The sequence below is a fragment of the Cydia splendana genome, chromosome 26, assembly GCF_910591565.1.
Source record: "Cydia splendana chromosome 26, ilCydSple1.2, whole genome shotgun sequence".
Taxonomy (NCBI): domain Eukaryota; kingdom Metazoa; phylum Arthropoda; class Insecta; order Lepidoptera; family Tortricidae; genus Cydia; species Cydia splendana.
In genome coordinates this window covers 6,785,503-6,797,589 of record NC_085985.1, presented here as the reverse complement: position 1 = coordinate 6,797,589, position 12,087 = coordinate 6,785,503, and the positions used below count along the sequence as shown (strand labels likewise).

Sequence of the window (12,087 nt, the reverse complement as noted above, 5' to 3'; positions counted from 1 at the left end):
GTGCTAATAATAATATTGATACTAGAGCAAGCTAGATATATCTTTAAATCTTTAGATTCCGATCTCGCACATCATTGTGTACCTACGTCACAATTATTAATGTACACCAAGCAAATTTAACTTAACTTAATTATTAGTAAGTAGACCTTGCCGAATACAGCTTGTAGAATATAGGTATGTACCTACCTACCTATGTACTCGTATAAAATAGGCATAAGTACATATATAGATTAACCACCTCCCAGTACAGCATATTTCTTTCTCCCTCTCTTCAAGAATCATCCATCATCATCATCATCATCATCATCATTCATCATCATCATCATCTTCGCCTAGCATCTCGCATAGCATATCGACTAGCATCGCCCTAACCCAAACCTAAATAAGTAGGTATTAAAGTACATATTTTATATCATTATGTATGTATTAAGTACTCACGTTTTTCAAATCCATCCAATGTATTTCTCACACTTAACTCGCTCAATTCTTAGTTAGTTTTACTAATAATAACACCATATATACTTTTAAAACAATCACATGCAACCCGCACACACAGACACACCACCTTTTACATCACTCTCACCTGACACCTGTGAGGCTGTGACCTACTCTACTGATAACGACGAATTACCAGGATGAACTGCCCAATTAGGTAAAGGATTCGCAAATAGTGCATAAAACAGACAGGGACATCCACCATCACCTCACCCACTCCCCCATGAAAGGTAGGTAAATATAGAGAGACTGGACTAGAAAAAATATTAATATTAACTTAATTATATATATAAATAAATGGGTAACATACATGATAGTAACTCAGCAGTATGCCTAAGACTTCTCTCGTGTTCCTATGATGAATATAATTAAGTAAGTACATATAAATAAATATATCAACCTAAACAGATTCTTAAGTTCAACAACACACACTACTGTTTTATTTAATATTAGGCGTATTCAGATAATAATATCATACGTTAATGTATTATAAATACTTACGCCGGACCAAAACTAAATAAAATACCTGACCTAAACGAGATTCTACCTACCATGCCCGCACGCTCGCTCCGAGTCGAGTGTCGCGCTTTGTATGATCCTCGGTAGAAGAGAGTTGAGTTTAACCATGTGAGAATTATAATAATATTCATGATAATGGTGATATCGTAATTTATAATAGAACATAATTATATAAACGTAATATAAAATACCTATCCCGTTTTACATCGGTGTACCAACAGAGAGCAAACCGCTGAACGTAGTAGGCAATCCAAGTCGCGCGGTACGGCTGTTTTACGACAGTGAATACAACAAGTCAAAATAACATTATAACTATAATTTTCTACTATTGTTATTGTGTCACATATATCTATGGTATCTTCGCTTTTAACCGGAAGACACATAATAGTGTTAAATGTGATTTTAATTAAGAAAAATCACTTTTTAAACAGACCCGAGGTGTCCGCAACCTATAATACCAAAAGTAAAGTTACCTCATTCGTTTAACGCCGTTCCAAAACTTAAAACTTCTATTAAAATAGATATATCAATTCATAAAGAATATACATGTGCAATTTTATTATAATCATTATAATATAATTCACTATAAATTTAGTTTAATCATAAACGAGTAAGTGAAAAGTTGGAAGTGTTATTACGAGAAAACGTCCCGCGACATGAGGGTCTGCGTTACGGTTAAGCCGGAGTATATATATAATAGGTGGCGCCCCCAATAGGAGTGAGCATTCGGAGTCATAGCGTTCGGACGTACAACTGCACTCGCAATTCGACATTTATTTATTATAAATAAATAGACGAATAACGCGGCCCGGCACCCGCCGGAGGGGACAGCGTAGTTACCAGAGCCATCGTCGTTGGTGTGCCCTCGCCGCATCTCCCGATCCCGGTCCCGCTAAAACGGACGCCCCGGGAGAGGGAATGTGGGGACTGGCTTAGCCGGCGGCGACGAGCGTCGCGCGAACCCGAAAAGCCGCCTTCATATGGAGGAAGAAAAGAAGAAACGCGTGGGTAGACCGCGATCTCGGTCTCGCGGTCTACCCTCATCAACAAGATCGACATCGCGGAGGCGGGGAGCATCACCGCTGCCACCGGTGGACATGGAGGGTAGTTGGGGATCAGGGTTTTTCCAACTACCCCCCGGATTTGACCCCGGCTCACTGGAGGGCAGCGAGGACCCAGACCTCGCCGAGTTCACCGCCGGCGACGCCCCCGCCTCCCGCGCCCCTACCCCCGCCCTGGAGGGGCCTGAGGACACAGAAGCAACGGAAACAGCGGACCAGCTTTTGCCGGAACCGACGACGCGGCCCTTCTCGCCCGTGTCGCCCGCTGGCCCTCCCGAGTCCCCAATGGACCTACTACAATCTGACACGATTGTAGTGGCCCATATGATGGGGACCGAACTGGCATCGGCGGGCCTGAAGGCGTGGATGGCCGCCTACATCCGCATTTCATCCCATCTACTAGGGATGCATACAGAGCTCCAGCCCGAGGACCTCCCATTCCTGGAGTTCCTGAGGGCCAACCCGGCCGTACTGAGGCCGCCAAAGAGACCAGTCGAGAGCCCAGCGCAGGGGCAAGAACAGAAGAGACCCTGCAACAAGCCGACGCCACCGAGGGACCCAAGACTGCGCCGCCGATCTAGGTCCGCAGGAGGCGATGCACCGCGGACACCACCCGCACAGCAGCAACACCAGCCTCCCCCAATGATCGCCCCCTGGAAGGCCCCGTCTCCCACCTCAATCCTGGTGAGATGCGGACTGAAGGGGGTGGTCCAGAGGAGGCTAGAAGTCTTCCCGCTACAGGAGCAGGGCCCCCCGCAAGAGGAACCCCAACCACCACGACCCATGGCAGCCGAGGCCCCAGCCTCGCAAACGACGCCCCCCTCACCTAAGGAGCCACAACTGAAGCAGGGCCCCCCGCAAGAGGAGCCCCAACCACAGCGACACAAACCTAAAAGGCAGCAGAGACAGGGCCCCAAGCCACCGGAGCCCCTACCAGAACCTCAGCTACAACCAAGCCCCCCACCGGAAGGGCCAGCCACCAAGCAGGGCCCCCCCGCAATGGACCCCCCATCACAGAAGCCCATCTCAGCGGAACTGCAACCACCAGCAGCCGGACCCAGCAAAGAGCCCCACACCAACCTGGGGCCCCCGCCACAAGCAGACCCGCAGACCTCATATGCTTCCAAAGCCGCCGCGGCAAATACAGCCGAGGTGCCCAAGAAGCAGAAGAAGGCGCAGCAGCAACCCCAACCACCACAACAGCCGCGCAAAGAAAAGTACCCGCACATCGAGGCGGCGGTGTTGCCCCAATGGTACAAAGTTTGCGAAGACATCGCCAAGGAACTAGGAAGACCAGCGAACTCCAAAAATTTGGGGAAAGGAGTTCGCTTTGAACCCCAAACCGCTGACGAATATAGATGCGTATACAACCACCTAGAGAAACTGGAGCAAGCAGGGGTGCCGCTGGAGTGGCACGTATACCAGCTGGATAAGGAGAAGCGTATGAAGGTGGCACTGCGCGGTCTCCCATCCGACACACCAGTTGAAGAAATCAAGAAGGCGTGCGAGGGGCTCGGCTACCCGGTCGAGTACGCCAAACAGATAAACGCGAGAGGGGGAAAACCGGGCTGTATATACTTCATACAGCTCGCCGGACCCCCCCGAGACTTCACACACTTCTACCGGGTAACTGAGCTCCTCTATATGAACTCGGTGAGGATTGAAGCATGGAGGGGCAAAAGCGGGCCTGCACAGTGTCACAGGTGCCAGGGGTTCCGCCATCACTCCAAAGGCTGCCACAGACCGCAGAAGTGCGTCCGCTGTGCAGGCTCCCACCCAGCAGCCGAATGCCCAAGGCCCAAGGACCAGCTATGCACTTGCGCCAACTGCGCGGGCCCCCATCCCGCGAACTACAGAAGATGCCCTGTTTTCCTGAGGGAATTCAGACTCTGGAAAGCTGGGGCAAAATCCCGCCCAACACCCAAGAAGCCGGGGCCTGAGACGAGGGCCAGCGTCCCCAAGCCCCAAGTGGAGGAGTCAGCGCCAGCGTCCCTAATGGCGGCGGCAAACGCTCCTACACAGCGGGGCGGCCGGGACCAACCACCAGCCACGGCCCCCAACAAGAAGAAGGCGAACAAAAAGAAGAAGAAGAAGAAGACGGCGGAAGCTCCTCCTCCTTCCAAAGAAGAGGCACCAGCCGGAACACCAGCCCCACCGGCTGATGGCCAAGACCTGGCGGCTATGATAGCCGCCTTGCTCCAAGCTGCTGCAGCCCAGGGACCACAAGCGGTCGCCAAGGCCCTCAGGATAGCATTACCCTCAGCTAGCATTCAACCGTAAACTGAGGGTAGTTTTCTGGAATGCGCAATCGCTGACCAGCAAGGAAGCCCTGCTCCGTCACTTCCTCAGAGAGCAGAATGTGGACATATTGCTGGTCAGCGAAACGTTCGCCAAGAGAGACCTCAAGATGGGGGGCTACGTAGTATACCAGCGGAACGAAACAAACCAGCAGGGATACCCGTTCCGCGGAGTCGCCGTGATGGTCCGCAGAACCATCATCCACCAGCCTGTCGACTTCGTGCCCTATGACTCCTTCACAGCGCTCGGAGTCGACATTAGGGTGGCCGATGGAGACCTCCGGCTCTACACCGTCTACAGACCCCCACAGCACCCGACCAGCCGCCTAAGAGCAGATCTCCGTGCACTGTTCCAGTCCTCAGGGCCGACCATCCTGGCAGGGGACTGGAACGCAAAGCACACTGCCTGGAACTCATCAAGAATAAACGCTGCCGGCAGAACGCTGTACAGCGTGATAATGGACGCAAACTACGATGTCACAGGACCAGGGGAGCCTACACGACACGCAGATGGCCAAGGAACCAGCGACATCATTGACTTCGCAGTCCACAACGACTGCAATGCCACGTTGAACATGGAAGTACTGCCAGACCTTCCGTCGGACCACCGACCAGTACTCATGACTATAGAAGCGGCCCCATATTCCGTCCCGAGGAGGAAGTCGAGGCGGAAGACCAACTGGGGGGCCTTCACAGAAGCACTGCAGAACCCTCAAGTCGGACCAGTCTCCACCGCTGAGGAAGTTGAAGCCGCAGCCAAAGCCATCACCGACAACATACAGCTGGCGTTAGAATCCTCCTCGCACACCATCCCCGAGGGCGAGAGGTTCAAGCCCCTCCCCGCGGAGATCCAGGCACTCATCCTGCGGAAACGCCAGCTGAGAAGGAGATGGCAACAAACTCGCTGCCCCACCCTGAAGACCGAGCTCAACAACCTAGTGGAGAAGGTGAAGATTGAGCTGCGGAACAATGCAGCAGCTGATTGGGAGACCCACATTGCCAGCATAGACGAAGACATGCCCTCCATTCACCGTCTATGCAGGCAATTGGGAACAAACAAAGAGGCAGTAAGGCCACTCGTGGACGAGAGGGGAGCGCTCCACTACAAGGCCGAAGAGAGGGCAGAACTGTTCGCGGACGTCCTGGAGCGAACGTTCCAACCGAACCCTGCTACAAATGCGGACCACGCGAGGGAGGTGGAGGAGCAACTGGCAGGGTACTTAGAGCAACCGCCGAATGCAGAGGAGGACCCGGTCTTCTTCTCACACGGCCAAGTTAGACGCGCAACCAGAAGAACCAACCCGAAGAAGGCCCCGGGCGCCGATTCGATCCCGAACATGGCGCTTCGTCACCTGCCGCAGCACACCATCGTGGCGGTGACACGCCTGTTCAATGGGATCATGCGCTCGGGCCACTTTCCGAAGACCTGGAAACTTGGCCGGGTCATCATGCTGCCGAAACCGGGGAAGGACAGAGGAAGGCCGGAGAGTTACCGGCCGATCACTCTGCTCAGTACCCTGTCCAAAGTCTTCGAGAGGCTCCTGCTAGGAAGACTACAGCCACACATCGTGCCGAGGCCGGAGCAATTCGGATTTCGGTCAGAACACTCCACAACTTTGCAGCTGACAAGAGTCCTCTCCTTCATGGGCGAGAGGATGAATCAGAAGGAGCATATCGTCGCGGTGTTCCTGGATATGGAGAAGGCGTTTGACAGAGTCTGGCATGAGGGCCTGCTAGCTAAGCTGTCAACGTCTTCGGCCCCACGTCGAGTAGTACGCGTCATCAGCTCCTTCCTCACGGACAGAAGCTTCCAAGTGGCAGTTGAGGACGCCCTATCCTCAGCACGCCCGATCCTCGCGGGAGTTCCACAAGGAAGCTGCCTCTCACCATCTTGCTACGCCTGGTTCACTGATGACATCCCGGTGGTCGGCGACGTCAAGCTGGGCCTGTTCGCGGACGACGCGGCGTACTACGCGTCGTCCATCTCACCGACCCACGCCGCACGCAAGATCCAGCGCCAGCTTGACGCCCTACCAGAGTGGCTGACCAAATGGCGGCTCTCAGTGAACGTCGGCAAGACCCAAGCGCTCCTCACGGGAGCAGCACACCATCCACCGCCACTGAAGCTCCTAGGCGAGGAGATCCAGTGGCAGCACACAGCAAAGTACCTAGGGGTCACCATAGACAGGGGCCTCACTATGAAGCAGCACACCGAGGAGGTAGTGAGGCGAGCGAAAACTGCGCGCACCCTACTTCGTCCAGTGCTCCACAGCAGCCTCCCCATTCGCACGAAGCTGGGGATCTACAAGACTTACATCCGATCGAGGCTGACGTACGCGGCTCCTGCCTGGTATGCCAGGACGGCGGAGTCAAACAGGCGGAGACTCAGAGCGCAGGAGACGCTCAGCCTCAGAGCGATCGTTAGAGCCCCACGCGGAGTGCGAAACGCAACGCTCTATAGGGACATGAAGCACCCGAGCCTGGACGAATTCATCGGACAACTTGCGCGCAGGATGTTCGACCGTGCCGACTCATCGCAACACCCGCTGCTGCAGGGGATCGCCCCCCTCCACGCCCGCCCTCCAGAAGCCCACCGTGCACGAGCCCAACCGCGCGAGCTCGTGCCACCAACACCAGACCCCTAGGAACCACAATGCCGCAGATTGGCCAACATGACCACCATGCCATGATGGCCAACAGAAGAAGAAAGAAGAAGAAGGAAGAAAGAGAAAACCCGACAACCTAAACGTCGGCAAAACAGACCGGGCTGTCGCCACAGCCCGCGATAGAAACCGCCAAAAAGGGCCTCGCCCTGACATGGCCTCCCCACGCCCCCCAAGGGGGAGTGTGAGATGATCCTGCGCAATAGGAGTGTTTAGTACTCGCCAGCGCAGCGCTCCGCTTACACGCGTCCGCTGTTCTCTCTCTTTGCGCAGATCGTTCGTGCGATTTACTAATTTGTAACTACACATCCTATTTTACTTTTTTTTTTAAATATGGCCGATACCGCAGTTGCAGCCGACGCTCCCGCCCCGGCGACGCCCGCGAAGAAGCCTAAGGCGTCCGCCTCCGCAGGCGCTAAGAAGCCTAAGGCGAAGCCCACCCACCCTAAGACGTCCGAGATGGTTAACAGCGCCATCAAGGAGCTGAAGGAGAGGAGCGGTTCGTCCCTGCAGGCTATCAAGAAATACATCGCCGCCCAGTACAAGGTCGACGCCGAGAAACTGGCACCTTTCATCAGAAAATATTTGAAGAGCGCAGTCGAATCCGGCGCACTCATACAGACCAAAGGCAAGGGCGCGTCCGGTTCGTTCAAACTGGAGTCGAAGACATCATCCGCCGGCAAGAAGCCCGCCGCGGCCAAGAAATCTAGCGCTAAATCATCAGCCGCCGCTAAGAAGCCCGCCGCAGCAAAGCCCGCTAAGGCTAAGAAGGCCGCCGCATCCCCGGCCAAGCCTAAGGCCGCCACGAAGGACAAGAAGGCCGCCGCCGCCAAAAAGAAGCCCGCAGCGAAGAAACCTTCCACCCCCGCCAAGGGCAAGAGCGCCGCCGCGCCTAAGGCCAAGAAGACCGCGAAGCCGCCGACCAAGAAGCCTAAAGCTCCCAAGCCGAAGAAGGCTGCGGCCGCTCCCAAAGCGAAGCCCGCCGCTAAGAAGGCTGCCTCGAAGAAGTAAGAAGACTGCGCCATATTGTCGTCGTCGTCCTTACATCGGTCGCGGTAGTAGTCGTGATGGTAGAGGAGATGTCGATTGTCGTTGCTATAAATATTATACGACGACGACGTGTCGCCTCTTCTCGACTCACGTCATACGCCTGTGCGCGTTATACGCACATCAAAAAGCCCTTTTCAGGGCTAACAAATGTATTCAAAGGTTCATATCGCCTCTGTTTCATTGCAATGAGCACATACAAGAGTCGATCGATCGATTGATTGATTGATCAACAAAAATCTAAGTTATAAACATACAACAATAGGTGTTCGGATCGGCATCGGAAAAAGTCGAATCTCAAGGCACAAAAGTCATCAATATGATGATGATGATCTCACTGATAGACGGATATATTAGATTAGGTTTTCATGAATCATGAATTTACACATAATATGATATGATGATGAAGTCTTACATTTCAAACAATATTTAGTTATCTATACACATACATACATACATACATATGTATATGCCTATAGATATAGAACTTACTTATAGAATATTTTGTTAATTTAATTTATTTATTGTTTTTATTTTATCTCTATCTCTCTCTAATTCGCGCTCTTGCACTCGGGGCGTTGATTGGTCGATCGGTCTCGTGTTATGTCGGCTCGTTATATCCCCACTATCAGCGCGCTCCGTGAGACTATATAGCTTAGGGCGCGCATGGCGAAAAAAAATATTCTTGTCCCGACTCACTCACGTGCAATACGTGCTCTCGTTGGTTCGTTCGTTGTGTGTAAACTAAACTTTAATCTCTTTAAACATGTCTGGACGCGGTAAAGGTGGCAAGGTTAAGGGAAAGGCAAAGTCCCGTTCTAACCGTGCCGGACTCCAGTTCCCCGTCGGCCGTATCCACAGGCTTCTACGCAAGGGCAACTACGCCGAGCGCGTCGGTGCCGGTGCCCCGGTGTACCTGGCCGCCGTCATGGAATACCTGGCCGCTGAAGTTCTCGAGTTGGCAGGCAACGCCGCTCGCGACAACAAGAAGACCAGAATCATCCCTAGGCATCTCCAGCTGGCGATCCGCAACGACGAAGAGTTGAACAAGCTCCTCTCCGGTGTGACCATCGCCCAGGGTGGTGTGCTGCCTAACATTCAGGCCGTGCTCCTGCCCAAGAAGACCGAGAAGAAGGCTTAAGTGTCCACACTTCTCTTCTGGCTACATCCATCTCTAGCGGTAGCACCCGGCGATTGGTGTGGATGTGTACATTTGTCTCGTGCGTACACCTTGTAACGCACGCGGCCTCTGTTATATTCCCGCCCGCCCGAGTGACCGTTACAAAAGGCCCTTTTCAGGGCCACAATATGATTCTGTGTAAACTTTATAAGTTTCATGGCATAACGCATACGTATATGATGTCATTCATTTTTTCGATAGATCTATAAATTATGAATGAATTATAATGAGATTAGATAGATACTTATATTCGATATTCGTAGAGAAATATTTGGCGGAATGTATACACACTCATCCCCTTTTTATTATTTATTACGTTTATTGTCTCTATGTGTCCTCCGACTCTCTAGACTTTCAATTATGCTGTGATGGATGGCTCAGCAGACAGATATTACACCTACTTGCTCAGCTACAGCAATGTGTCACTTGTAACAACAACAACAACAACAACAATAGTTATCAAATAAGCTACGATTTCAAATATATTTTGGTTGGTTAGTTAACTCATTATTATTATTATTTATCATACATCGCACATCAGGCGGGTGATATTTATTTATTAATAATATGACTAATTAATATGTAAGTAAAGTAATATCAACACGCGCTCGCACTCCCCACCATGCCGATCGACGACGATACTAATGATACACGAACGCTATTGGTCGAGATACCGCGAGCGCGACGCTCGATCTTTAATCCCCTATTTCCCGTTCGCTGCGCTAACAAAAATAGCGATCCTAAAAAAATTTTTACATTTCCAGTTCGACTCTCGTACTGTAAGCATCTAACTAACTAAGTATATCACAATGCCACCCAAGACTAGCGGTAAGGCCGCCAAGAAATCCGGCAAGGCCCAGAAGAACATCTCCAAGTCGGACTCTAAGAAAAAGAAGAAGCATAAGCGCAAGGAGAGCTACGCCATCTACATCTACAAGGTGCTCAAGCAGGTCCACCCCGACACCGGTATCTCCAGCAAGGCCATGTCGATCATGAACTCGTTCGTGAACGATATCTTCGAGCGCATCGCCGCCGAGGCCTCCCGCCTCGCTCACTACAACAAGAGGTCCACCATCACCAGCAGGGAGGTGCAGACCTCCGTGAGGCTCTTGCTGCCCGGTGAGCTCGCCAAGCACGCCGTCAGTGAAGGCACCAAGGCCGTCACCAAGTACACCAGCTCCAAGTAAGCGTACGTCGTTCCTCGTACGTATGCGGTCTGCTGTCTTCTCAATACACTTTTAGTGTAATGGGTTTAGGTAGTTCGTATTGCGACGACACACGACACGCTTTGAGAGTGTGGTTTGTACATCAACCAAAAAGGCCCTTTTCAGGGCCACAAATACGTTCAGAAAATAATATAGGAAGTTTCTAACCGTGCATACGGTGTCAATCGGTCGATAAAAATCAATTAAATATAATTTGTTTACACATTACCAATCAACACGTATGTAATAATAATATAGGTTAGGTTCAAGTTACAATTAAATATATTACTCATGTATCCTCCAAAAGCAAGTGCAAGCACCTGATGATACTCCTCGGTACGGCGGTGTTTCACATTCCGAGCGTTTTTTTTTTTTTTTTTTTTTTTTTTTCGACTTAAAATACGCGAGTGAACCGTTCTTAATATATATTTAATATGTCCGTGTCTCTCACGGAAGTTTTGTTATATTAAAATTGCTAATCAAGTTACAATTACTAAATAAGTTAGGTTAGGTTAGGTTTCGCGAAGTTAGGTTACGTTTGAGTTATGTAATTAAAAAAAAAAATATTATAATAAGTTAGGTTCGATCGAGTTAGGTCAGGTTAAGTTAGGTTCGATCGAGTTAGGTCAGGTTAAGTTAGGTTCGATCGAGTTAGGTCAGATTAAGTTAGGTTCCGCGGAGTTAGGTTAGGTTAGCTAACCTAACTCTGTCAAATATTGTTATTTTGAACCAGACCTAACTTAACTCTGCCGAATTTAATAAGCTAACTCCTAGGTTAGGTTAGGTTGAGTTAGCTAACTTAAATCGGTCACATATTTGTTAAAAATAAATATATATATAAAATGTAAGTAAGTATATAATAAAAAGTATTAATATTTCAACAATGTTAATGTAATCAGAAATCGTGTTTGTGAGAAAGGAAGAGGGGCATGGCATGGGGGACGGACGTGTATGTGAATTTTATAGACCTATCTCGCTCACACGGACACTAACTCCGTCCCTTTCCGACGACGAGCACATATAAAAGACGCTCGCGGGGCAATTTTTCGTTCTCAGTTCCCGTTTCGCAGCGATATCGAGTAAGCGTGTCCTACTGTAGCGCTCCGAAAATCGACCGCGCCCGCGCGCGAAGTCGAACGTAGCCCGCGCCGCCTCGCGGCGGCCGCGACCGCCCGCCCGCCGTCGCGCGTAGCCCCTGAGCCTCGACGCGAGTTTGCCGGGAGGCCCCGAGCATCGACGCGAGTTTGCCGGGCCGCGCTGGCCAGCGATCCGTCGCCCGCGCGCGCGTAGTGATTTTATTTGTGCGTCCGCGCTGTTTTTAGCAATTAAAGGTGCCCAAGTGCGTGACTTTTAACAGCGGGATTCTAAAGACAGTTGACTTTATAATAAATTAAGTGAAAAATAGACACTAAAAATTGGTTTATGAGCCTAAATTACGGGAAAAAATCGGAAAACACGCGAAATGGAAACCTGTACGTCCGAAGTCCAAAATAAATCGCCGGAAAATAGAATTCCAGACGAAATCGGAAAACCAATAGAAAAATTAAACCCAACAATGGAAAACCTGGCAGCAAGCAACATGCAACCACAGAAAGGCCCCGCAGAGGGGAACGAAAGCAG

The 12,087-nt window shown here is 50.8% G+C and overlaps 3 protein-coding genes across 3 annotated transcripts; all 3 read left to right on the top strand.

Moving 5' to 3' along the window:
• The first annotated feature begins 7,368 nt into the window (after window positions 1–7,368).
• LOC134803185 (histone H1C-like) lies at window positions 7,369–8,291 on the top strand. The gene has a single exon (XM_063775888.1). It carries the CDS (start codon window positions 7,369–7,371, stop codon window positions 8,044–8,046), a length of 678 nt encoding a protein of 225 aa, XP_063631958.1. The 3' UTR covers window positions 8,047–8,291.
• Window positions 8,292–8,821: 530 nt separating this feature from the next.
• Window positions 8,822–9,223, top strand: LOC134803192 (histone H2A). The gene has a single exon (XM_063775894.1). The coding sequence runs from the start codon at window positions 8,849–8,851 to the stop codon at window positions 9,221–9,223; it is 375 nt and encodes a 124-aa protein (XP_063631964.1). The 5' UTR covers window positions 8,822–8,848.
• Window positions 9,224–9,910: 687 nt separating this feature from the next.
• LOC134803138 (histone H2B) lies at window positions 9,911–10,449 on the top strand. Its single transcript, XM_063775843.1, has one exon. It carries the CDS (start codon window positions 10,072–10,074, stop codon window positions 10,447–10,449), a length of 378 nt encoding a protein of 125 aa, XP_063631913.1. The 5' UTR covers window positions 9,911–10,071.
• Window positions 10,450–12,087: the final 1,638 nt, after the last annotated feature.